This window comes from Heliangelus exortis, chromosome 2 (genome assembly GCF_036169615.1).
Source record: "Heliangelus exortis chromosome 2, bHelExo1.hap1, whole genome shotgun sequence".
Taxonomy (NCBI): domain Eukaryota; kingdom Metazoa; phylum Chordata; class Aves; order Apodiformes; family Trochilidae; genus Heliangelus; species Heliangelus exortis.
The window spans coordinates 103,861,886-103,887,074 of record NC_092423.1 but is presented as its reverse complement, the minus strand read 5'-3'; the positions used below and the strand labels follow the sequence as shown (position 1 = coordinate 103,887,074).

Sequence of the window (25,189 nt, the reverse complement as noted above, 5' to 3'; positions counted from 1 at the left end):
TATATGTTAATACTGAATTCAGTGTGTTTGACACAACCCTGGAATGTCCAATGTATACAGATTTAGGAACTGGTGGATCTGTGAGGAATGAAGTTGAGGACAGCTGGATAAGGAAGATCTGGAGCTGCAAGCACACAGGAAGAGTTGGAGTCCTTCTGAGGTTTCTGCAGCCTGCACTCAGCTAAGGGTCCTGGTAACAGGGACAGAATTTATATTATTTTTATGCATGAATAGACAGTAAATTACCCAAGATTTTTGTAGCAAATATTACAGGGCTGGTGTATGGCTCTGCCTATCCTTGCAGCAAGAAAACCAAAACAAATCAGCTACTTTACCTCCACATTTCACACCTCGGTCCTTGCTCTCTGATCACCTGCATGTGAACGAAGCTCACCTGTGGTTGTGGAAATAACCAGGTGCCTCTCTCTCCCTTTGGGAAATTTGTTCTCTCTGCTTTACCCAGGTCAGCAACCCAAGCCCAGCATCTGTTGCATCTTCACCTATCTCCACAGCACTCGTAGCATATCCCTATACACCCTCAATGCCATGCTGAAAAATACCATTTTGGACCATGGTAGGGATCTCAACTTATTTCAAGCACTTTGAACAGAAAAATATAATTACAGGTGAGGGTGATGACCATCAGTAATACAAACCTAGGACCTAGGGAAGATTGGAGCCCAGGGTAACACACTTGGCCAGGAGCAGTCTGTTCTTGAGGGGCTACTGAAGCACATGTGGCCCATTTTCTGCTAGTATTGCTAGGTGGAGAAGCCATAAATGGCTATTTAATTCCATTTATTTCCAGAGAAAAGTCACTAAGGTGACAAGTAACCATATGATGTTTATTGTCAAAAAAATATCAACTCCAAAGCTCCATTCCAGTACTAGAGAGCTGCTCTGAGGCCAGTCCGGCTTGTTCGGCCTCACTAGTAACCAAGACCCAAGCTCTGGTCTCTTTCTTTGGTCTTTCTCAGCCCACCCCAGGGGCTGTCACTGAAGAGAAACAGGGATAAGTGAGGAAAGCATCTGGCCAGGCCATCCATCAGAATCAGTGCTATTGATGATGTGTGAGTCAGACCAAAGTCCAGCTCACACACCCAGAGCTGTGCCAGTTCAGCAGGACTAAAAAGCAAAATTAAAGCAAAATTATATTTTAAAAAGGGGGGGAAAAAGGAAGGAAAAAGAAAAGAAAGGAGAAAAGAAAAGAAAAGAAAAGAAAAGAAAAGAAAAGAAAAGAAAAGAAAAGAAAAGAAAAGAAAAGAAAAGAAAAGAAAAGAAAAGAAAAGAAAAGAAAAGAAAAGAAAAGAAAAGAAAAGAAAAGAAAAGAAAAGAAAAGAAAAGAAAAGAAAAGAAAAAGAAAGAAAAGACATCTTTATTTAGTCAAGCAGTAGCTGCTGCAGCAATCCATATCCTCGAAGAGCAATTTTGGTGAGTTTGGAGCTACTCTTTGTATAGTACTGGATTGGAGATCCTCACCATCTATACCTGTTTCTGGTCCAAGGAGGCAAAGTGTTTATCCTTAATATTTTTGTTTATAGGAAATAATGGAAACACCTTCCCTGGGAAAGATTGGTACTGGCCTCAGATCCAAGAGGACTCTTTTCACACAGGGTATCTTTTAATGTGCTCTGCAAGACTTTTTATCTGCAGGAACCAACCTAAGACAGATCCTGGGCTAAGGTGGTGCTGAGAGGGGAGCAGAAATTTCCAGGAGCCCTCTTATGTTGTCCTGCAGGGTTTCACAGTAATGTGACCTTCCACAGACTGGTGGCAAGAGCATCAGCAGCCAGCTGACTCTTTCTGCTGTGTCAGCTGTGTCAGCAGCCCAAAACTGGGACACACTGGTCTAAACCTCCTGGTTCATAACAACTCTGAGTGACATAGCTCTGACACACACTGCAGTGAGTTTTGACCTAGGCTTTTCAGATGCAGCACATCAAACTTCACATCTGGCAAGAAAAAAGGGGGAAAAAGGATGCTGACCCCAGCTAAGGCTGGACTGTTTTCAACACCAGATAGCAAAAGATTTTTTTTTTTAACTGCTTAAACCATTTAAGAGTCAGTACAGGAAAAATCACAGAAGGTGCATTTTAGCCAACAAAGGCTTCAGAAGAGAAGGGATTCTCCCTCTTCTCCACACCTTTCTCTTTTTGAACCCAATTTTTTCTGCATGGCTCCCTTTGCACTTAGATAGGGATTTACAGTTGTAAAGTACAAGATCCAAGCCCACATTACAAGGGTAACAGGCCTGGGGTACCTGGTCACCTCAACCCCCAGGGAGCAAGCACATGAGGTGCCCTAGCACCACGCCTGGCATGGTAGCCCCACTGAGAATGGTGATGAATCCCCATTTCTGGCTGACCAGAGCAGCCCAAACCCCAGGTGAGGTTTGGCCTGACCTCTTTTTGCTACAAGCTGTGCTCCTCTGAGGGCTTCAGCATTTGGTCCTCACTACACCCCTGAGGATACGGGGACAGCCTTGACTGTCCAGGTTGGAAAACCAAGGGGCAGATTCTCAGCTGGTGCAACCACCATGCCTTTGCTGGAGGCCAAGCACCTATCCCATTTCACCCCAAATGAAACGCTGGCTCAGAGAGGAGAGAGACACATTGAAGCCACTCCACAGGGCACGGAGGTTGAGCATCCCAACTTCCCAGTGTGACAGTACTGCCAGCACAGCTGGAAATCAAATGTGGCCTTGTCTTGCTTCAATCACACAAGCAGTGCAGAGGACCAGTCCTCAGAGACAACAAAAGGTTTTCCACTCCACTCAGTAGCTGAAGTTCACAGTCTTCTCTTTTTAGCAGCAGCAGCTTCAGTTTTTGCTGCCCTTCACCTCTGGCCATCAGAGAATGCCAGCATGGCACTGCCACCCCTGCAGTGGGTGACAGGCAGATATTTGCACACAAAGGGGACCTGGGGGAGACCCTTTAACTGTGTTGTGAAGGCCAAGTAAAACCATGACAGTACTCAAAAAACATGAGTTCAGTTCCCCAGGCTTTCATCAGAAAAACCTTCCACGTGCCCATGAGGGGCCTGTCAACGTTGGTAGGAGCAAGGCCCTGGTTTTACAACCATCAGAATGCATAGTGAGGGGAGCTACAGGAGAGCCACAAGCAATAAAGCCTTAGCTAGACAGAGCTGGCACTTCAGCAGGAGACCTTCCTTGGAGCCATCAGAAACTCTGTCTGTATCAGGTACATTTCCATAGCTTTTAATGTAGCATAACAATTGTGTTGGAGACAAAAGAGAAGGCACGGTGTACAGGGGAAAAAAAAAGTCCCAAAATGATACCCTTTTATTTGTAAAGCTTTGATGAAACAACTTTCCAAATGACATCCCACTTAAAAGCCAATGGAAACCAACCTAACTATGTGTCAGTCACACTATACAGATTGCATCCTACATTTTCAAGATGCCTAAATATCTTATGGAGTATTTACATATGTATCAGTTAGGTAGTAAAGTTTCATTGCTATTTGTTTCTTTCCAGCACATACTTATTCAATGGAAAAAAAACCCCAAAACCCTGGGGATGCATTTGCATTTTTGTACAACACTTCTGAGCAAAAATGGCTAGGGCAATTTCCTGAGAGAAGGCTTGTTCTTTGAAACTCTTGCTTTAACAACTAGAAATACAGAAAGTGGATGGGTTTTTGTTGCACTAAAAAGCCTAAGGATGCCTAGTTAAGTTTTTCTTTTAAATTATTTACGTACCATTAAGTTAAAATGTTTACATTCATTCATTCGTATAAAAACCGCTGTTAAATCTTATGCAAATGATTTAACACTGATTGCTGCAACGCAAATTGCACTTCTTTAAAAAAATTATTGTATATATGGAAGAAAAATATCTGATTGCTACCCTGTTTACAAATTTAGACTGACTCTATACAGTTCAGCCAGACAATAAGAACTTTCATAAACCTCAGTCACAGTGTACTTTAAAAGTTATGTCGCAGTCTTGCAAAGTGAGTAAATATTTTAAACCAAAAAAAAAAAAAAACCAAAAAAAAACAAAACAAAACCAACCCAAAGTCTCCTTAACCAGCTGGACCTTGTGAGTCTTGTACCAAATGTTATGATTTCTTCCAGGCATGTAGCTGGGCTCTGGAGAGCAGAGCAAGGCACGTTGAAGGTGGAGGATGCAGCAGGAGAGGACCAGCAAGCACAGAGACGTCAAATATTCAGTGTGAGATGTCCATACTGACTCAAGCAGTACACACTTCTGATGCTCATTAAAAAGTTATCTTACCATCTCTAGTAATTAAAGCCTTTGGTACTCTCTCCCTGATACTGATGATTTTCCACCAAATTCTTGGGAGAGAAGACGATGAGAGAGTGAAAACAACTATACAATCAGAAAGGCAGCTCTGCTGGGGAAGTCGAGGATTTATTTCTGGAATCTATCAATAGGTATAGGTTTATCTCTTTTTCTTTTTTTCTTTCTTTTTCCTTCTTTTTTTTTCCATTTTTTTTCTTTTTTTTTTCTTTTTTTTCTTTTTTTGTTTTTTGTAAGGCTGCATTATCTATCCCCAGTGGGCATTTGCTTTCCCTACATTTATCTTGCATAGATGAGGAACTGGATGTTTTGGCAGAGCCTCTTTCGGAGGCTGAAAAACACCTCTGCCGCCAAGGCACAGGAACAATTTCAGAGGGATGGTCTTTGCCAGCACTCTTGTTGCCTCCATGACTGCTCCACAGAAGAAACCATGCGTGGATGTCTAGGGGCTGCCACGCAGCACCGGGATCCAGCTTCCCTTGTGCCAGGTCATGCCAGAGCCAGGGCACACCAGGAATCCTGTCTCACGGATGCCGTCACTTCGGCCGTGGAGGTCAAGCTGACTCCTGTGTACAGCCCATCTTGACCTGAATACTTGAGGTTGCTGCTTTCAGGACTGGTGCTCTCTCCTGGGCCGGACATCACTGATGAGCTCGCCTGGAGAGGGAGGGAAGAGCAAAGAGAGATTTCACTGAACGTGTGAGCACCAGGATGAGAGTTGAAGCACAGCTGCCAAACTGGGATTTTGGTGGAAAACCAGGACGTGCCCTCTGCTTGCCCCTGTGGCCTGGAATCTTGGAACTGAAAAATAAATGTCTCAGGGTCAGCCAGCTTGTTCAGCCCCCCTGATGGAAGTGTTTGGAGACCAGCACATGGCCACCTCCCACAAGGCAGAAAAGAAAGTGAGAGATGAGCAGAGAAAACAGGAAATCAGAGCATGATGAGGAAAGTACCACGTGTGTGCCCCACTGCCCCCTGCTGAAGAAACACAGATGCCAACACCAAAAATGGGGTCCTGGAGTGGTGGCACCTATAGCTTTTCTTCCCCAGTGGGAGAAACCTAATACATGCCAATTCTCCAGTAGCAGATGTAAAGCACTCCCTGAAAATCAGCCTTCTTTGGGCACCTCAGACCTTGAAATGCCTGGAGTTGTTCTTCACCCTTCAAAACATGAGGAACAGCCACTCTGTCCCCATAAGACTGGCCACTAAAAGAGATGCTCTTTTCATTTCAAGTGGAGAAACACTATGCCTTTGAACCAGGAGCCTTTTTGTTCCACTAGCTACACACACAAGACAGCAAGCAAGGGATCCCTGATAGGCACAAAGAGGAACCTCTGAACCGTGCTGGAACTGGTCCATTTATTTTAACAGAGAAATGGAGAGCTGCAAAGACAAAGAAACAATCATTTTTTCCATGAGCCTGAGCAGATCCGCTTAAAGAGGAAAAATTTGCAGTGCCAGACAGAGAAGGGGCAACATTTTCACCTGATAAAGGAAATGTTTAAGAGCTGACTTCATGCAAAATCAGCTCTTGGATATGTCAACCTTAAAACATTAATTTACTTCTTAATGGATAGTCTTTGGATGAGATTCCTTCAAAACAAAACAAAACACCACAGCCCATCCTAAACTGCAAGTACAGAGGCTCCTTTCCTGCTGTTTAAGTGAAAAATATACGTATTTAATAATTTTACAAGAGTAGAGCTCTTGGCTCTCCTGGAGTCATGCCAAGCCAGCAGTCCTGACATAAGAAAAGCAAGAATTCACTAATTCAAAGGTAATTTCCAAATGGTGCTGTGCAGGGGTTTTGTTGCCATCCTTAACCCAGGGAAAACCTCCCCTTCTGAAAGAGATACCTCCTTGCTAGCAGTCACTTGTGTCTGAAATAATGCAGACTCCAATATTTTCTTCAGCTTTTATTACAATGTCAGATGGCCTCTATTCTTCCACCCTGTCACCAACCAGGATCCCACTCCATCAGTTACTACCCAGGAACGCAGAGATGGAAGGAATAACTGCTTGCCTCCAAAACCAGACAAAATATCTGTCACCCTAAGAAATAAGCTGTATTTCTCTCTCAAATACACAAGTGCCAGTCAGTGACAACAGATCTCCACATCCTCTTTCCCTGTGAGCGTTCTCAGAGAATTCAACACATCAGGTTTTTGTGCTAACCTTTGTGTCCAGATTTGGCCTTGCACCAACCTAGTTTTTCAAACAGGTTTTTTACAAAATTTCACATACACTAGAGAGACCCCTATTAGCACAAAAGACATGACTTTTAACAGCTTGAACCTCCCCCAGGTGGAAGAAGGGTTTAAATTAGAGCTGAGCTCTGTTTGCTCAACTTGAATCAAACATACCAGGAGCTGTTTTAAAAGGTTCCCATTTGCCCATATTTGCCACTGCCGTTCCGGTAGGCAAATATCTTATCACTACCTGTTTTTTCCGGCCTTGGAAAGTGTAATTCACTCTTTTCCTGATCCAACCCTACAAAGGTGGGGCTCAGGGACCTGCAGTTTCCATGCAGGGTTATCAGCTACCCCTCCCTCGGGCACCCCAGAAGGGAGGACACAAGGCATGTCCTGTTTGAAGACTGCCCACCCAACCCTGCCTGACCAAGGCCGGATCCTGGCTCCATTGAGCTGAGGCAGGCAGGACCTGGGCAGGACCTCCAGGCCTGGAAACCCCACCCCAGTAATGTCATGACAAATCCAGGCAGTTAGGGCAGCTCCCAAAGTGAGACATGGAAAACAAACTTCAGCTCATGAAAAGGACGCGGCTGAATCACAGCTCTGCTCCCAAGCCTCCCTACCTCTGCTCCTCCTTCTCCAGCTCTGAGGAATGAAAGGTGGCAGAAGCTTCAGTTAGGCATTAGAGGACATTTGTCAGCTTGAATAAACCAACCAAACAGTGCTGCTGAAGTCAACCAGCTCTTCAAATTCACAGCAGCTTGCTCTATCAATAAGAAGGTAATGGATTTATTTTTACTGCTGAAATCTGATAATAGGAGAGATAATCACCTGAAGCTCAGCTTCCTGAGGAAAACATGAATGAAGCCTGTTGGGAAGTGATGACCTCCCAAACAAACAGAGGAAGCTTGCATTTGTATCTGCAAAGATGGTTTAAGGATCCCTTCTTTTTACCCAAACCAGCAGGAGCTGGTCATGGGGAAGCCCCCAGGCAGGTTGTCTGGATCAGAAGAAGCCTTTCTGTAGACTTGCCCACCATGTTCAGAGGAAGATCTCAGCCAGAGACACAGAAGGACTCAGACACCAATATCTTAACCAACCCTGCCTGCAGCACCCCAGAGACAAGCTCACCCCAAATAAAGCTGGCCCAGATCAAAACCAGGCTGCACAGCCTGTGCTGGCCAGCACCTGGGGAACAGAACCAGCATCTCTGGCTGAAGAACTTCTTTCTTCCACCCACTTCTTCCTGCACTGTCTGCCTTCCAGGGAGAGTGGGGAGAGGGGACAGACACTCCCCTAGCACTTCCCCCAACACTTCTGCAGCTGAGAGGCAAAAGCTCTGGGCAAAGAGTTGTGCTTACAGCTGGAGTGAGTGGTGAAGGGCCTTGGTCTAGACCTTTGCTCTGTCAGACAGACCTTTGCTCCATCTGCTCCACAGGTTCAAAATGCTCCATGAATTTTGGACATTAAACTAGGTCTGTAATAAACTGAGTCTCTGCCAATACTCTCTTCCTCTTTGGTTAGCATAGCTCAGTTTCACTACATTTAAATGGTAACAGTAAATTACTTAAATTATTTTAAAAAATTAAATAATAATCGTTGGATGAAATACACTTGCAAAATCTTCTTTTGCACGCAATGTATTGCGGAACACTGTGGCAGACTCCTTAATTTTCCAGCCTCATCATCCCTGCAGTAATTGCTGTTCCCACCAAGAGCATTTTCTTCCAATACTATCGCTCCCTGGTTTCTGAAGAGCAAGTCTCAGCACTGCAAAACCACAGCTTTTTATTTCTGCTTTAGTGACCCTCTTACTACGCAAAGTTGTAATTTTTTGCTAGTCCAATTGATCCTTTAGTTTATATTGCAGACATGTAAGTTTACATATCTTCTAATCTCTCCTTTGTATTATAGCAGCATAAATCTGTGGTTAATACTTCATTAATTTCCTAAGGGAGACAACTTCCAATGTGGCTTGGGAAAACTGATGACTCCACTGCTGTCGAGGGCTGTGTGAGTAATTGGTCTTATTGCTTTGGCAATAAAACAAAACCAAGCAAAATATGTGTCCATACGCACATAGAAGTTTTGGGTAGAACCAAAACCACTCTTTTTCCTTTGTTTTTCCCACTGAAATAAAAAAGCTGGATTGCTTCATTCCGTTTGATGAAATGCTCTTTTTCAGATAGCGTGTACACGGAGCAAAGATAATGAATGACTGAATGTATGAAACTGACTGGGGAGAAGAAAGCAGCATCTTATTTTGTCCAGAAGAGGTAGGAAGCCAAGAGAAGATGAACTGGAGTATCAAATCTCCCAGCATAATACCTTGACTACCAGCCTATTTAGTATTTTAGGTTGCCATGTTCCCCGTGCCTCCTGTTGATCTTATTCCACCTGGTTTAGATAAATATTTACTCATACCAGGACTGAGGCACCGTGTTCCCATTTTCCAGGTGAAAGTCCTAACAACCATGCTAGTGAGCCTTCTCATGGAAGCCCCGTCCCAACAGCTATGAAATTGTTCTGTATCACATGAAATTTTATCATCAGATAGTGTCAAGGACCCTCAGGCATTCAACTTTCCAGTATCCAGGTGGCTAGGAGATTTTTTTTTAAGAGATTGAGTCTCTGGGTTCATCCAGACTATGGGATATGTTGTATGGAGACAAATTCCCTATTGAATGCATGAATGTCCCACCAAACTGCTGCCTAAAAAGTAGTGAGGAACACCATCTCTAACCATCTCAGGAACCCTCTTCTGAAAACAAAAGAAAGCAAATCCAGGAGAAGCTATTCAAACAATTCACCCCACATTGCCAGGCACTTTGGGAACAGTTGGAACTGCATTTTTCCTACTAGTTTAGGAATGGCCTGCCAAGGCCATTTCACCTTCCAGCCTACAACACTGAAGCCAGTTCTGAACCACTTCTCCAGGTAAACCTCCAAGGTAAGTATCAGTTTTACCTCCAAGACTAAGTTATTCTTTGGTGTGTGATTACAGACCTTCTGAGAAGGCTCCAACCTGGAGGCAAAGGGTGCCAGTAGAGCCTTCTGAAAGAAGAGCTCCTCTGGTGCTGCTGAGCCTCTACTGACATCAGCCCTGGCTCATGGAGCCTCCGTGTCCTGCCATAAAAAGCAGATTTTACAGCAGTTTTGATACTGCCTTTTATCCTAATAAGGGAATACAGTCCTTCTGGTAATTACACCAGTTGGAGCCCCTGCACTGAAAGGCATGGGTGTGTGCTACAGACCATGCCCTCCATTTAGCAAATTATTCTGCGGAGCTTTTCTCTGTACAGTTTCAGCAGCATCAAAGGGATAGCAGGTATAGATGCAGATGCAGGCTCTCTGAAACTTTCAAATCTTCTTTTTATGGGGATGTAAGGCAACTTCGTATATCATACAGCTGGATCTTTTCCATATTAGTAACACGGGACACCCAGTACTTATAGTGCTTAGGAAAACAGAAATAGGCCGAAATCCCAGATCCAGATGTGAATTTGGCAAGTAGCCCCCTTACAATCGGACAACGAATTATCTCTGATCCAAACACTTCTACATTTTGGGATGTTTGAAATCAACTTTATACCCGTGACAATTCATTAATCATATCTTTCAAATGTTTAAACTTCAGCTAGAATGTAAAATCAACATTTAAGGTTTTTGCTAATTCATCTCAAAATTGGCATCACTTAAGATTCCCTTCATGAAATGGATAGTCTCAAAGATATTTCCAAGAGTAATTGCTGCCCTTCTCTTTTTCTGCCCTCCCTTCTTTATTTTACTTCAAAAGAGATAAAGAAAGGTAGGGCAAAAAGTGAATAGTACTGACACAAATGAATTCTGCTGAATTTCATTTCCATTAGCTTTCTACATAACTGGGAACTCTCTTGGCAGCCTCCCATAAAAGGCATAATAAATTGCTTTTGTACCAGTAGAGGAATTTGTTCTCTCCATTTCATTTAGCAACAGCATTACTGTGAATTTCAGACAACAGTTTCTAAAACACCATCAAATTTCTCTGCCTAATGTCAAACTGGCATTTTTCCCCTCTTCACAGGATAAGGGCTGGAGAAGTAAAAACAGAGCAAAACAAAAACAAGTTGCCATGCCAGTTGTGTAACGCGCGGGGAATGAGCCAGGTTCACTCTTTCAGCAGGTGCCCGTGTTTCAGACACGTCACCAGCACCTCTGGCAGGAATCAGTGCCATTCTTGTTAAAGTGACCAAAGATTACAGAGCCTGGATTCATCCATCTGTGGGTATTTTCCCCTCCTGACATGGCCCGGAGAAGTTTACCCTCCCTGTGTAAAACCATTGCCTGTTCTAAGAATAAACACAAACCTTTGGGCTATCAATGGGTCAGCTCAAATAGAAAAGGAAAAAAATAATGAAGGAAAACAGAAGGCTAATAAAGTATCTTTGCTTCAGCATGTGATCAGATTGCAGGCTGCTTTACTTTAAAATGCCCACATCCCTTCACTGCCAACAAGTCCAATGGGCCTTAGGAGCCTCAGCCCCTCCCACAGGATTTAGGCCCATAAGAAATTATTTCATGTCTTTTGCAGATAGTGATCATGTTCCCAAATGATGTCTGGGGCAACAGGAGCCAGTCTTAACAGCCACCACGTACTGCTTTCATCCTTCAGGCTCCCAACTCCTTGTCTGCCCCGTTCTCATCCCACTGAGTTGCTGATGCTTTGACCAAGCTTGGAGCCTGAGGGAAGGATGTGGCCATACCTATGACAAGTCCTGACAACTGCTCCCCTTCAAATCCCACCCTCATTTACATATATATGAGGCTGGGGTGCAGGGGTGGGAGACCACTAGCTCTTCACAGAGGGTGGGGGGGAGTCAAGGGGACACCCCTTAATCTGCTTACTGCTGAAATGTCCCCGCATTTGTGCTTTCACAGCCTCTCTCCATCACTTCCTTCCACTGAAATTTTTCATGAGAACTAATTTGCAAGTGCTTTGCATTTGTAGGGCACATCTGATCGAATTGTCAGGGGGAAAAGGTTCTTCAGATGTTACCATGCTGCCTGCTTTATTCAAGGAGACAGATTTCCCCAACCCTCATGCAAGCGTCCTTTCCCAGCCTGATCTGCTAGGGAAAAATCAGGGATAACTGAGGTCCTGGCACTGAGGGAATGCCCTCGTGCAATTACGAGCAGTCTCGGGGGGGCCTGGGAATTGCTCTTAGTTGCTAACAGCCCCTCAACCTGGCAAAACTGCATTACAAATGGTACTATTAAAACTGTGACATAAAGATTATTAATAAACAGGTTTGATGCACTGTCCTCTGGAGAAGGGCTACAGAGAGGCAGCAGGCTTTAGCCAGCCCAGAAGGCAACAGGATGGAGGAAATGGGATCTTCTCTATTTGTGCTCCCCTTCCCCGAGCAGCACATGTTTGTGCTGCCCCAGCTGGGGCTGTGCTTCTAATTCTACCCGTTACATACATTTCACAACATTCCTCAGGTTCGGTAATCCTGCTTAAGGCAATGTAAGGAAAACTGAAGGAAAATTTGGCTGCATATTTTCTTTTGCAGATATTCAGAGAGAGCCAAAACCAGTGCATAGTAGTTCACTGGGGGGAGCCTGAAACCCTGTAATGGTTCACTTTTTGGTTAGTGTTTCTCTTTTTTTGATGTGATCTGTTTATTTTTTTGGACTGACAGGCTTTTCTCATGTCAAAGATGAACCCTTTTAGTAATATTCTTGTCTGGCAGGGTCCAAACCCAAAAGCCAGTGCCTCTGAAACTGGGTGGCCCTGTCAGTCCACGAACAATTGAATTTGCTAGAAATGTTTTTTTTCTTCCGTTTGTACAATGAAACTTTGTACATCAGGAATTATACTATTGAAAGGAATCTGGATGTGGGAATGCCGAGACATATTGAAAAATACCTATTATAAACAATGTCTTCTTTTTATTAATAAAGGAGTAGAGAAAGCCACATAAGGAAAACTTTTCAAAGAAATGATGTGGCAGATTAAAGGATACAGAAGGCCCAAGGAGTGAGTGTGGATATGGATATGTATAACCAAGGGGTTAGAAATTAATCTACATTAAGCTTTACAACTTTAGCAGTAGTATTTGTTATCACACATGCTAACTGAGTGAAGAAAGGAAGTTTGAAATGGTTTGAGCATATGATGTAAAATAAGGATCAAAACTAAAGCAAGGGATGATCAGCACTCCTCTGGTGCTCCTCTGGAGCTTGGTGCTGGCAGATGCTGAGCATCTGGCCCCTGAAGGCTGATCCTCTACACACTGCAATCAGCAGGGGTCCCCAGCCTGGTTTCAGTTGGTTCTGAATTGATGTTTAAGTGCTCGTCTTATTTTTTTTAAAAAAGTCTTTATGCTTCCTTCCTTACAGCGGGATAATGTTTTCCTGGGCCTTGCCTATCATTTGGGATAATGCATAAAAATGCACATATATATTAAACAGCTTTGGAAAAGGTGAGAGCAGCAGTGCCTTGAATCATAAATTCTCATCAGATCTTTTCAGAAAAAAAAAAAAAAGAATACATAGAATACATACCCCTTTTTTTCTTGAAATAATTATTTGGGCATGATTTGTTGTCTTTGCTCCAAAAGAAAACCTTTGAAATGGAACAACCTGAACATTTCAGAACAACATGGCTAAGCTGTGGTTACCTTACTATTAAAAATTATATAGATCTTAATTATATCAAGTGAAGTACTTCGTGAAGTATTTCAGCTTGTCGTTCTGTTTACGACGATATGTAATATCCTCTGAAAATCCTGTTCCAGTATCAGCTAACAAAACTGGAAAGTTTGTTTAGATTATTGTTCTGCTAGATAAGATAAAAGCTGCGATAACACTGCACAGTGATCACTGCTTCCAGACACAGACATCAGCTTATGGCTTACCCCGGAGGCTGCAGGCTGTGTGCTGGGAGAAGCCGTTTTGCTGCAGTCGTCCGAGTTAGTAGAAGACGTGGATGTTGGAGTCATAGGAACTGCAGTAGTACTGTTACCTGAAAAATCAGGAATTGGCATTAAAACCAAATATTTTCTAGCCAGGGAAAAAAAACAAAAACCAACCAACCAAAAAAAAAAACAAAAAAACCACAAAAACCAAAACCCCAAACTATTGCAACTCAACAGTCTTATCTTTTTTTGTATTTACCAGAGCATGCCTTTGACTTATTTATGTTCTTAGGTTTTCGCTTCCTGGTCTGAATTCCTTCTTTTTTCATAGCAAGAGGTCGGGGAACCTGAAAAAATTAAATTTCCACACTGATCATACAGTTGTATATAAGGTCTAAAGCCAAAAATAAAAATACACTACACCGTTAAACAGCGATGTCTAAAATGCCTGTTGAAGTCATGTATAGCTAATCAATTTTTCCAGCGTCATGGCAATGATTCCAAAACACCTTTGCATTTTATTTGGGCAAATCAATTAATTGTTTCAAGGGGAGTTTTATCTGAATAAAGTTAGCAGGGAAACCTTTTCCTTTATGTGACCAAAACAGTTTTACTAAGACCTCAGACAGTCCACAGATAAACAGCACATTTTTAGGGAAAAATAGCATTGTTGGTCATAGGAAATTAAATTGGATGAGGTGTATCTGATCCCTGACTCCTTATTCTAGTCTGTCAGTAAGGACTATCTCCAGTGGCTAGTTCTGGAAAGACAGAATGCATGAGGAGAAAAAACACTCTGCTTCCTCTGGACCAGCTACACAAACCAGATCATTGCCAGTAAGTGTCTTAAAACTGTAGCTTTAGGCCACACTCAGTTTAGCATTTGTTCTTATAAGCAGTTCTGTTCAGGATACATCTTTACAGTATCCCAATTTATATTTACAGGAAAAATGTGCTCAAAAATCACCCTTGTGTTCTGTCTCATCACAATGATAATCATTAATCAGAAAACATTGATTTAACATGTATTTTAGCATAATTAGCACATGAATTTGGGAAAAGGCAATTCAGGCGCATGATTGTTATTATTATAATGTTTAAACCTGTGATATAATTTACTTTTTCCTTGAGGACTAGAAGAAGTTTCTAATGCCCTCATTCTTCAAACACTTGTGCTTGACTGTGATTTAACCCACAGGGTCATAACAGGCTCCAAGTTTCACCCAAAACATACTCCAGCACATTCACGATACAGCTATTTTCTTCCTCTATTATTTCGTAGCAAAGGGTGGGATGACATTTAAAATTTTGCTGGCATAGCAATGGCTTGAATTGCATTTAAATTTTTGCTGGCATAGCTGTGTCTGTTGATGAAAAACTTTCTTATTAAAGGTCTAGGATTTCCCCCCTCCCCCCCCCCCCCCCCATTGAATAGCTGGTTTAAATCCTGGTGACAGAAAGACTTCTGCCACACAGAAAAGGTGATTTATTTGTACAAATCTGTCTAGAAGAGTTATGACAGCAAACACGTAACTTGTCAAAACCATAAGTTGCTAAATCGGTATAACCATTTTTTAATGCCAAGCACTTTTCAGGCCTTTTATCCTTTTTTTTTTTTTGTTGTTTAAACTCAGTGTTCCAAAACATGTAGCAAGACCTTTAGCATCAGCACAAACATTGCCCTGACTTTCAGAACCCTGATGCCACCTCCCCAGAGCCTCTGGGTGCCTTGCAAGCGGGAGGATCAATCAGCCCTTTCCCGAAGGCATCCCAAAAGCCAGAAGGGATTATCCCACAGCAAAGCAGGTACTTACCCCGTGGAGCTTCATGTAGAGGCCACAGGCATTGCAGACGGGCTCTCCCTCGGCATTCCTGCGCCACAGGGTGGTGGTCGTGGTGTGGCAATTGGCACAGGACAAGCCCAGACGCCGGGACGAGGGCTAGAGGCAAACGGAGGCAAAAAAACATGGGCATAAGCAGCTGGGCATGAGCAAGTGATTTATGTCTTTACGGTTTATAAAAAGTACTTTAACATGCAGCAGGGATGGTAGGAGGGTTTTTTATAACATCTATCAGACGCTGTCAGAATTAGAAAAAGATTATCTTCACTTCGGAGTCCGGAAAGCTGATGTGAAGAGGCAGTGCGAGACTGCAGCATATGGCAAAGGCAAAATTCCCATTTTGGGAGCTGCTGACCCAGCACCTCTGTTCACACCGCCAGACACTGGCTCTTTCTCCAGCAAGACAGCTAGGAACCATCTCCAGTACAGCTCCATCCAGCTGAGGAGAAGGCACGTCACTCCCATGCCACATTTCCAGCAATTCCACACCCTCTTCCGTGTGCGGTGGGCAAAGAGACAGCTCTGAACCTGCCACCAATGCTCCCATCTCAGCCAAAAAGCAGCCTCTTTAATCACCTTCCCTCAGTGGCACCACAGCTGAGGAAAATAAACTTTACTGGGTGCCAGTGGGCAACACACACAACAGCCACACCTTTATAAAAGGATGTTTTTATCATTGCCCATTTTATCCTCCTGCAAAAAACAACGTGCCTCTGGAGAGCATTTTGCAGAACAGAGCTTCCCCTCAGCCAGCAGAAAAGCTGGTGGGTGACAACAAGGTCCCCAATGCAAACAAGCCATTTATGACACTCTTCCGTGGAGTTTGGAGCCAAGATGAAGCAACCTTGTATCAGAAATAACCGTATAACCTGAAGCTTTATGGCTGCAGGCTGTATATCATAAGTGAAGGCAGTCCTCATAAACATGTGCAATGAAGGTGAATGGGTTATAAAAGTCCCTGTAACAAGTGATCTCTTTTACGTTCATCACAAGCGAAGAATTCCAGCTACATCATAAATCTACTCTTTTTCAAAGTATCACATTGTCAAAAAAAAAAAAAAAAAAAAAAAAAGCTATGCCTAGCTCTGTGTCTGGCAGCTGAACAAGTTTACATGGAGAAGTCAGTTTTAGAGGATTGCATTAATCTTCTTCTGACTATAAAGCACCCATAACAGAAATTACTAACTTAAGGGTACAATGCCCTTCCTCTTGACTCATTTAGTGCTGGTTTGTTAGACGTAACTCGGTCACCTTTGATACCACGAAGCTGCCTGCCACTTGGGAAACTGATGAAAATGCTTTGAGAATGAAGAATATTCCAGTGTGATAACTGAGTTTCTTGAATTTTATCTGCCTGAGTTTCTTTAGCAGAAAGCTATTGTCTTATGCTGGAGCTCAGAAAGAAGTCCGGACTAAATCCTAATTTTGTAACTTTAAATCAGTAATACATTATTAATTCCATTAAAAAAAAAAAAAAAAAAAAGCCAAGTGTAGCATAGGCTGAAGTACACATACACTTTGAATCTTAAAAATGCAGACCTCATGAAAAAAAGAATTTCTGAACTTGGTATTAAATACTTATGCACACAGGGTCCAAGCTGCACTCATTGATTTAGTGCAAGTTTTGAGGTTAAAAAAAAAAAAAATGCTGGTCTTAACACATATTCTTTGTTTTTGTTTTGTTTCTTTGCAAGTGAAATGCTGTCAGATAGTTCACTCTTTTTGTTAACTCTTTCCATCTTTTGTATGCAGTCTGGTATAAATCTTCATATATTTTATTTCAATAGCTTTTGCTCATTCCCATATCTAAACAAATTGAGGAGGTTTTGGCATGTTTTGAAGCTAAAATGACTTTTCAGCTGCAGGAATTTTATCAGAAACTTTGGAGCAATCTAAACATGTTTAGCATTTTCAAAACATTTTCCTTTCTCACCTACATATTTCCAACTGTATGAACACAGAGTCACGGTTGATTTATAGTTATGGCCAGGGTACTCGGTAGTGATTGTTACACAGAACTATTTCAGAGTTATTTCACTGAGGTGTCAGGCTCAAATCGGGCTGCGGTTTGACTGCTACAGTCTCCTCACCCCCACCCCTCCTTCCAAAAAAAAAAAAAAAGGAAAGAAACGTCAGAGCCGGGTATCAGCTACTTGCAATCTGCTTTGGGCCAAGGTGCCACAGCCAGTCAAGCTCTGACACTTCAGACAAGCAGCAGATCTGCTCCGTCTGCTGCGTTCCTCTGAGATAACACCCTGTGGCATGAAAGTTTGTGGATTACCAGCTAGAAAAAAATGGGTACCCAGCAGTAATGAACCTCTGGGTGAAAGTTAAATTAACTCTTTGGCTTAAAGAAAGGTCTTTAAGCAAAGGTGGGTTTGGTTCCGGGAGCACTTATTGTCTGCTCTGATCATTTTGTATTTGTTTTTTGCTCCTCCCTCTCCCCTCCTGTAAGGGCATTAAATTGTGAAATAGAGAATGGGATGTGTTTGAACACTAGGAAAACAGGCATGGAGTGAAGCAGCTGGCATGACTGAAAGGGGCTTGAAAGGCTGGTGGGTTTGATCCACTGTCTCCATACACAAGGGTCCAAACATCAGTTCGGATTATATCGGGGTGATTTATTGTGGCTCGCTCAGTAACAGCCATTACTGAAGAGCATATTCTTTCTCCCTGCTGACCTCCACCCAGATTTGCTAAACATAATGCGCAGTTTCCACTTGTTAAATTTTCTCCTTGCCTATTCAGTGCCAGCCTGAGTTATAAACAGGGGTTCTGGTTTGTACTATTTATTTCCCCCCTAGTTTTAGGAGTATATTTTTAGAAAAATTGCCGCTCATTTCTTAGGAGTAAAACAAAACAAAGGCTATTATCATTGTTTAAACAATTGGTTTTCTTTGAATTATATACAAAACTTGCTTACATTCCCAAGGATCGAGCTCTCAGCAAACAAAGCAGGTCTGGAGAAATTCCTAACCCTCTGAACAAACACTTTCCAACCTTGATTTTTTTTTTCTTTCTTTTTTTGTTCTGTTGGAAATGTCCAACATCAGCAGCACAAATTTCTTCCCCCTCACTGGTGAAGTCTGTCAGCTCAAAAGGCCAGGCTCTTCTGTGCCTGGTGTGCAGCTCACCCACAGAGGATGATTTTGCCAGTCTAGGGCCTGGAGGTGGGCCTGAAGAGGTGCCCAGGTGGCTACCAGCCCTGTTACCAACCCCCTGACATCTCTGGCTTGCAAACCTGGTTAGGAGCCCCTCTTGGGTTCTGCATCTGGGGGACCACCAGGCCAACATGCCCTGATTGCCCCAGCTTTCCCTTTGGCTAGCACTGACCGAAGGTCCCTCATGGCTCAGCTCTTCTGTCCCCTCAGGGCTCAGCTCTTCTGTTCCCCCCCCTCTCCTCCATCCCCACTCACCACTCTCTTCTGGGGTTTGATGAGGGGCCGGCTGAGCCCGTTCATTTTGGTGTAGAGCCCGCAGGCGTTGCACAGGTAGTTGCCGGTGCCGTCCCTTCTCCATAGCGGGGTCTGGATGGAGCCGCAGTTGACGCATTCCCGGCTTTCGGACAGGTCTTCCAGCAGCTCTAAGAAGGGGAGGAGAGCAGAGGGGAGAGGTGGTGGGGCACGGCGGCATGCAGGCGCGGAACCCGGCGGAGCCCCGCGGAGCGCTGCCCCGGCCCCGCCGCGCCGGGAGACGGGCCCCAGGCGAGCAAGAAATCTGCGCAGTTCAAACTTCGGGAAAGCAATTCCCGGGCAGTGGTCGCAGCCATGCGGTGGTTTGTGGTTTTGGTTTGATTTTGTTTTATTTGGTTGGATTTTTTTGTTTTGCTTTTGTTTGGGGTTTTTTTTGTTCGGTTTTTGGGGGGTTGCGTTGTTGTTTTTTTTTTTTGTGTTGTTGTTGTTGTTGGTTGGTTGGTTTTTGTTTTGTTTTTTTAAATCATAATTTAATAAATAAATAATAAAATTATATTAAAGTAAATGAAATCTTTAGCAACACCAGGCTTGCTGCCGGCCCCGGTGCAGCCTTTGCTTTAGAGAGCGGAAGGGAGCCGGAGCTCCCCGGAACGGGATAGGGGGGCACCGGGCAGAGGGAGCGGCGTTCCCCGGCAGCTCCCCACTCACGTCGGAAATCCGGCTGGAGCTTCTCGGGGGCCTCTCGAGGGGTGAAGCCCCAGTCGTGGTGCCCACTGGGAGGAGAGGTGGGTGCTCTTGGCTCTTTAGAGGGGCGAGGGGGAGTTAGGTGCCTGCCAGAGTATCCCACTTCCAAAGCCCACTCTACATACAAGGAGAGGTGGTTTCCCCAAATATTACCCCCGGATCTAGGCTGGGCAAGCGGTTTGGAGCCTCAGTTTAATTTTAAAAGCCTCCCAACTAGTAAAAACTTCAAATTTAGGGACAGCGTTTGAGACTCAGGTGTGCCAAGGCAGGGACGAGGAGCGAACAGTTCGCCTCGAGGAAATGGAAAAATATGCTGCTTCTGCCTCCTGCTCCCATAGTTATTGAACACTGGGGGGAAAGGGTCTAAAAGCACGGCAAAAAAATGAAGAGAACCCAACTATAGAAGCAAACATCTTGACTCCTGAGAATCGCTATAGTCTTGTTCTGTTTCACCTCTCCATATTTCGGGAAAAATAATATTTTACGATATACCGTGCTGCGTTGTGCAGAAATAATAAAGGAGAGTGTTTGGATTTCTGCAGTGGCTTTCGAGATGAGGCTGGGAAAGTCTGTTTCAGACTCTTAGCTTCGTCACTGATTTTTTTGATCTCTCTGTCTATCTGCCTTAATTCATCACTGGGTTATTCTCCTAAGTTTCGCTTAATAGCTTTGCGCAGTAAAGCGAAAGGGAGCTTGTAAACGTCAGGAAGGTTTGGAGAGAAGGCTGCGATGACACGGAGGGCACTGAGCTGAGAAAGAAACGGCCTTCTGACCAGCACCCATTGAAATATATTTCTCTCTTCCCTTCGTTTGCAGATTAGGACTTAAACAGGACCCGGCACACTGACCAGAGAGCACAGTTCAATCTAACATTGTCAGTTTGCAGCTCTTAGCACATCGCTAAGATTTATTAATCTTTGCACTAAAAGCACCATTGAAGACTGTAATCAGTAAAATGCCTAAGGCTTCAAGGGCGCTGGAAGTTAAATGGTTATTTGTCTCAGATATTTACTTTATATCATTACCTTCGTGTCTGCGGAAAGAAATTCTGTCATGGCAGTATTTCTCGGGCATTTAAAAATACTTTTTTCCTTTATATTTGAGAAATAGATTTATCTCCAAGGAAAGCAAACCAAAGGTCTAATTTTACACATTGTTTTAGTAACCCTACGAGTAACGTTAAGAGGGGCTGTATCTAACTGCCTAATATTAAGCTGTAAAAAATATATTGCAGCTACAATTTTCCTGGCCGCTTCACTCTACTCTTTGAGCCGGGGACACGCGTAGCTTCAGCATGTGTCATGCAGGAGCAGAAAACTCGCGTGGCCCTGGAGCTCCAACGCGACGCGGCGTCCCCGGTACTCACCCTTCCCCTCGCCGACAGCCTAAACCTCCATCCCTCCGGTTCCCAGCTGCGGGGGCCGGAGACACTGTCCAGGAAAAAGTGAGGAAGTAGTCCTTGTGCAGAGGCTGCCCAGGGCCTGCGCTTCCCGCTGCTTCCTGCGCTGCCTTCTCTGCTTGCCCTGCTTGCCCCTTCCCAGACGGGCCGGGGCTCAGCGGCCCCGCGGGGAGCGAACGGGACCGGTTCTAGAGACCCAAGGACGCCCAGAGAACCACCCCCTCCCCGGAGCCGGGAAATACGCCGTGCCTGTCCTCGGCTGGCTTGGCACTCCTGCCCCTGCTCCTTCCCTCCTCTGCCCCTTCTCTCCAGCCCCTCTCCTCTCCTTTCTGCAAAATTCTGAAACACCCTCTCTCCCCTTAAAAAAAAAAACAAAAACAAACCAAAACCCACAAAACCAACCACAAAGCATAACAAAGAAAAAAACAAAATAAAGATTAAAAAAAGAAAGAAAGAAAGAAAGAAAAAAAAAAAAAAAAAAAAAAAAGAAAAAAAAGAAACAAACAAGATGTTTTTTTCTGTTTTCATGCATCACCTAGTTTACACTGCAACTTTTGGAGACTGATTAAAAAGCTCAATTTTTCTGTGTCCCCAAGACACAGATTCTCGGTTTTTTTCTACCACCACCACTACCACCAGAGTCTTCTTCTCTGTCATATTAGTGAATACCAAGAGGGAAGTTTAAAATGCTAGATCCACTGAGTGCCACCAAGAGAGACGAGAAGCACCGTGTATACCCCTATAGAAAGATGGAAAGCCATCTAGTAATTTTCTGCAATACAGCACTGGCAGAGAAAATCACAGTGCCTGGTGGGTAGCTTATGATTAAAGCAAATGCTTATCAAATGTGTGTGTGCGTGTATGTATACAGACGCATATATACATAAATATATATAAACATATGTAAATACATCTATAAATATATATAGACATACACACATCTCTATACATCTGTATTTATATAAACGTACACATATTCTAAAGCTGAAGAGACTGCAGTAATCGTTAATCTTTCTATCTCTGACTACAACATTGCAACTCAGCCTCCACTTCTACGATTAGTTTAATGACACCGAAAATTTTCTTAACTAAAAAGAACAAGACAGAAAACCTCAGAAGCGAAAGTAAAATCCCATCAGGAGGTGTCATATTTTAAGACCAATTTACAAACGGGGCTTCTCGTTCATATCAGTTTCTTCTTTGCTGCTTTTCTAGTTTAACGAAGCAGCGAAGTGGATTGTAGTTGAAATTATGCAGAATAGGCTGAGCGAGCCCCTGAATTTTTCCTCTACATTACAGGAAAGTTTAATTCACTGTGAATTTGTGGGGTTTTGTTTGGTTGGTTTTGGTTTTGTTTTTTTTTTCATATTGTTGCGTTTATCAGAAAAGTTCAGAAACCTAAAAGCTAAGATTACACCCGGCGATTCGTTTTGGGGAACGACGGCTTTGCAACCCCAATTTTTTTGTATGGTTGGTTGGTTATTTTTTACCTTTTTTTTTCTTTTTTTTCTTTTTTTTTTTTTTTTTTTTTTTTTTCTTTCTTAATTCTGCATTCTCCAAACCCAACGCAAACGACGAGAGCCACCTCCGCTCCAGAAAGTAAAAGCCACTGTCCCGGGACTGCAGTCCTGTCACGGGTCGCACCGCACCATCCGGCCAGGGAACCCCGCACGGGGGCAGCCCGGCCACCGCCTCCCTGCACTCCCTCTGTACCCCGGGGCCTCGCCAGCGGGTATCCCCGGCATGCCGCGGCCGTCTTCCCTTCTCTTCCCTGCCCTGCCCTGCCCACCCTGCCCTGCCCTGTCCTGTCCTGCCCGCCCCCCCGCGCTCCCGGCGGCGGGTCTTACCTGCGCTGGGTGCCCGGACGGGGATGGGGGCGGCCCGTCCCTGGAGGCAGTGCAGCATGGAGTTCTCGAAGGGCGCTGTGGGCCAGGCAGGGGTGAGCTGCGGCCCCACATAGGACGTGTAGGGCCCCGGGTAGGAGCCGTTGAGTGGCCGGGCCAAGGGGCTGTATTGGTCCCTGGCTCCCAGGCTGTTGCTGTAGGCGCTGGGCTCCCGGGAAGCCCCGTTGGCCACCGGAGGGCTCGGGGAGTAGGGGAAGCGGCCTGAGGGGTGGGAGCCGCCGCCGGTGCTGTACGAGGGGCTCTCCGCGGCCGGCTGGGACCAGACGGCGTGGCTGCCTCCCGGGTGGCTGGGCTGGGCCGCCCCGCTGCCCTGCAGGTAGGGTAGGGTGGGCAGCATGGAGCCCACGCGGGTGGTGGGCACGTATACGGGCGAGCTAGGCGTGGAGTGCATGAAGCTGCCCGGAGATCCGTCGTAATGTGTAGGGCCCTGGGCGGCCGAGATGGCCAGGGTCTGGTACATCTCCTCCGGCTGCTCGGCGCCGAGGGCGCTCAGCTTGGAACCGCGACTGGACCAGATCAGCTTGTTGGTTTGGTCTAAATCCGCGAAGAGCAGAATGTCCTCCCAGCTGGTCAGGCCGGAGGGGTGGGGGGCCCCGAAGTGCACGTAGGGGGCGAGCAGCGACCTGCCCTCGATGGCGGGGGGCGGCGGCGGGGCCGGCCGGTGGCTGCCGTCGGGCTCCGGCAGAGGAGTCTTGGAGGAGCCGCGCTCGTTCTGGGAGACGCCGGAGGAAGAGGAGGAGGTAGAAGGCGAAGGAGGAGACGGGCCGGGCTCCCTTGTCGCGAAGGGGCAGGAGGAAACGCCGGCGTCCGCAGCACACCGCTTCACCGCGCACCAGCCGCCTTCAGCCACGGCCATCCAGGTCCCCTTCTAGCCGCTGGGTGTGGATGGGGAAGGGGGAGGAGGGGAAGAGGAGGAGGAGTGGAGGGGGGGTCCTCAGGGCAGGGCGGGGAGGGAGGACACAAAAGAGCAGGGAAGGGGGGTAGGGGGGGTGAGAGAAATAATAATAACAAAGTTAGCAAACAGGACAGCCCGACTCCCTCCCTTAATGAGATTCATCAGGGCCTTATCTGGACCCTCTGAGCGCTTAATCAGTCATGTCGCCTCGGCGCTGTTGTCCCTCGCCCCGGCGGAATGGGATCAGGCAGCCCAGGTCAACACGGGCCGGGAGCCGGCGGCCGCACAGCACCCCGCGGAGAGTGGTCCCCCAGGGCCAGGGCTGCGGGCTTCGGCCCCGCACTGCCGCTGGGCTGCTCCCCTCTCCCTCCGCATCTTGGGCTGCAGGCTGGCACATGAAGCAATCAGAGGGGAAGGTGGGCGGGAGGGCGCGGGGAGAGAGGCGGGAGAGGGGGGAAAAAAGGACACTTTTCCCGGTCTGTGCCAAAGCCCCTTCCTTGGCTCTACTGTTGTTATTATTATGATTATTTCAATGAATGAGTCATTTGACTCGTTTCCACCGAGAAAACAATTAGTAAGACGATCCCTTTGGGGTTACTTCTCCGGAGAGCGATGTTAGCTTTTCCGCGCATCGCCCCGCTTGTATGCTTATTTCCAGCCCAAGATCATGAAAGAGAGAAGGAAAAGGCACCCGGGAGCCTGGAGATGCGCACGGGCCGGGCCCCCGACGTGTGCCGGGCTGTGAGAGGGCTGGGGCAGGGGCCGGTGCCAGCCGGCAGCCCTATCTGGGAGCCTGCTCCTAGCCCGAGCACAAGCACAGCTTTTGGGGATGGCACCCATCCCGCAGCCAGCTGCGACTCCGGGGTCCCTGCCGAGAGCGGATACATCCCGGATCCGCCAGCATGAGAGAGGCCGGACAAACAGAAAGAGAGACTCAGAGTTCCCGCTGCCCAACTTCTGGGAGAAGGGGCAGAAAGCGAAAGGAGACGCAGAGAAGTGACAGCAGAAGAGCGGCCAGGCTCTCGGCTCTCATCCCACCTCGGGGCTCTCTAGATAATCATAGGCGCATGAACACAGCACACACACACACACACACACAGAGCCCCCTCGCAGATAGGCACCAAATACGTGTCTCCCTCCTGCGAGATAACTGGAGATAAGGCTCCGGCAGATAAGGGCTCCAGGCACCGGCATCGGATGTTTGCCCACAAAGTCTCCCTGGGGCTCCCCCAGCCAGGCGCAGCCGCCGCCGCTTTGCCTCCCGGAGCGGCCGAGAGGCAGGAGCAGAAGAGGAGGCGGGGTTGGGAGGGGGGGGAAGAAAGAGGGAAATAGCGGTGGTGGGAGGAAGAAAAGGGTATGGAAACGAGAAACGAAGGGCCAAACCTGTTGCCGGTGCCCCTCATGGGGCCGGGACGCGGGGCCGCGTCGGGCGATAAATCCGGAGCGGTGGGGGCGAGCGGCGGCGACGAGTCCGGCGGCTGCTGCCGGTGGCTCATGTATAAAAAGGAGAGAGGAGGCGCCTCTCGCAGCTCTGCCGGAAAACTGCAGGCAGCCGGCCCTGATTGGGCTCGGCGAGCCCTAAACAAACACGGAGCTCCGCAGGGGTGCCAGTCC

The 25,189-nt window shown here is 46.0% G+C and overlaps 1 protein-coding gene across 2 annotated transcripts; it reads right to left on the bottom strand.

The window, feature by feature from the left end:
• Nucleotides 1-3,265: 3,265 nt before the first annotated feature.
• Nucleotides 3,266-25,154, bottom strand: GATA6 (GATA binding protein 6). 2 transcript variants are annotated; one of them, XM_071737301.1, is made up of 7 exons: nt 24,959-25,154; nt 22,624-23,555; nt 18,637-18,803; nt 15,194-15,319; nt 13,639-13,726; nt 13,380-13,486; nt 3,266-4,942 (listed from the first exon to the last, which is right to left on the bottom strand). In XM_071737301.1, the coding sequence occupies exons 2-7, from the start codon at nt 23,534-23,536 to the stop codon at nt 4,775-4,777; spliced, it is 1,569 nt and encodes a 522-aa protein (XP_071593402.1). In that variant the 5' UTR covers nt 23,537-23,555; nt 24,959-25,154; the 3' UTR covers nt 3,266-4,774. The 2 variants fall into 2 exon arrangements, with proteins under 2 accessions (XP_071593402.1, XP_071593403.1); XM_071737302.1 differs by lacking the exon at nt 24,959-25,154 and adding an exon at nt 24,697-24,831.
• Nucleotides 25,155-25,189: the final 35 nt, after the last annotated feature.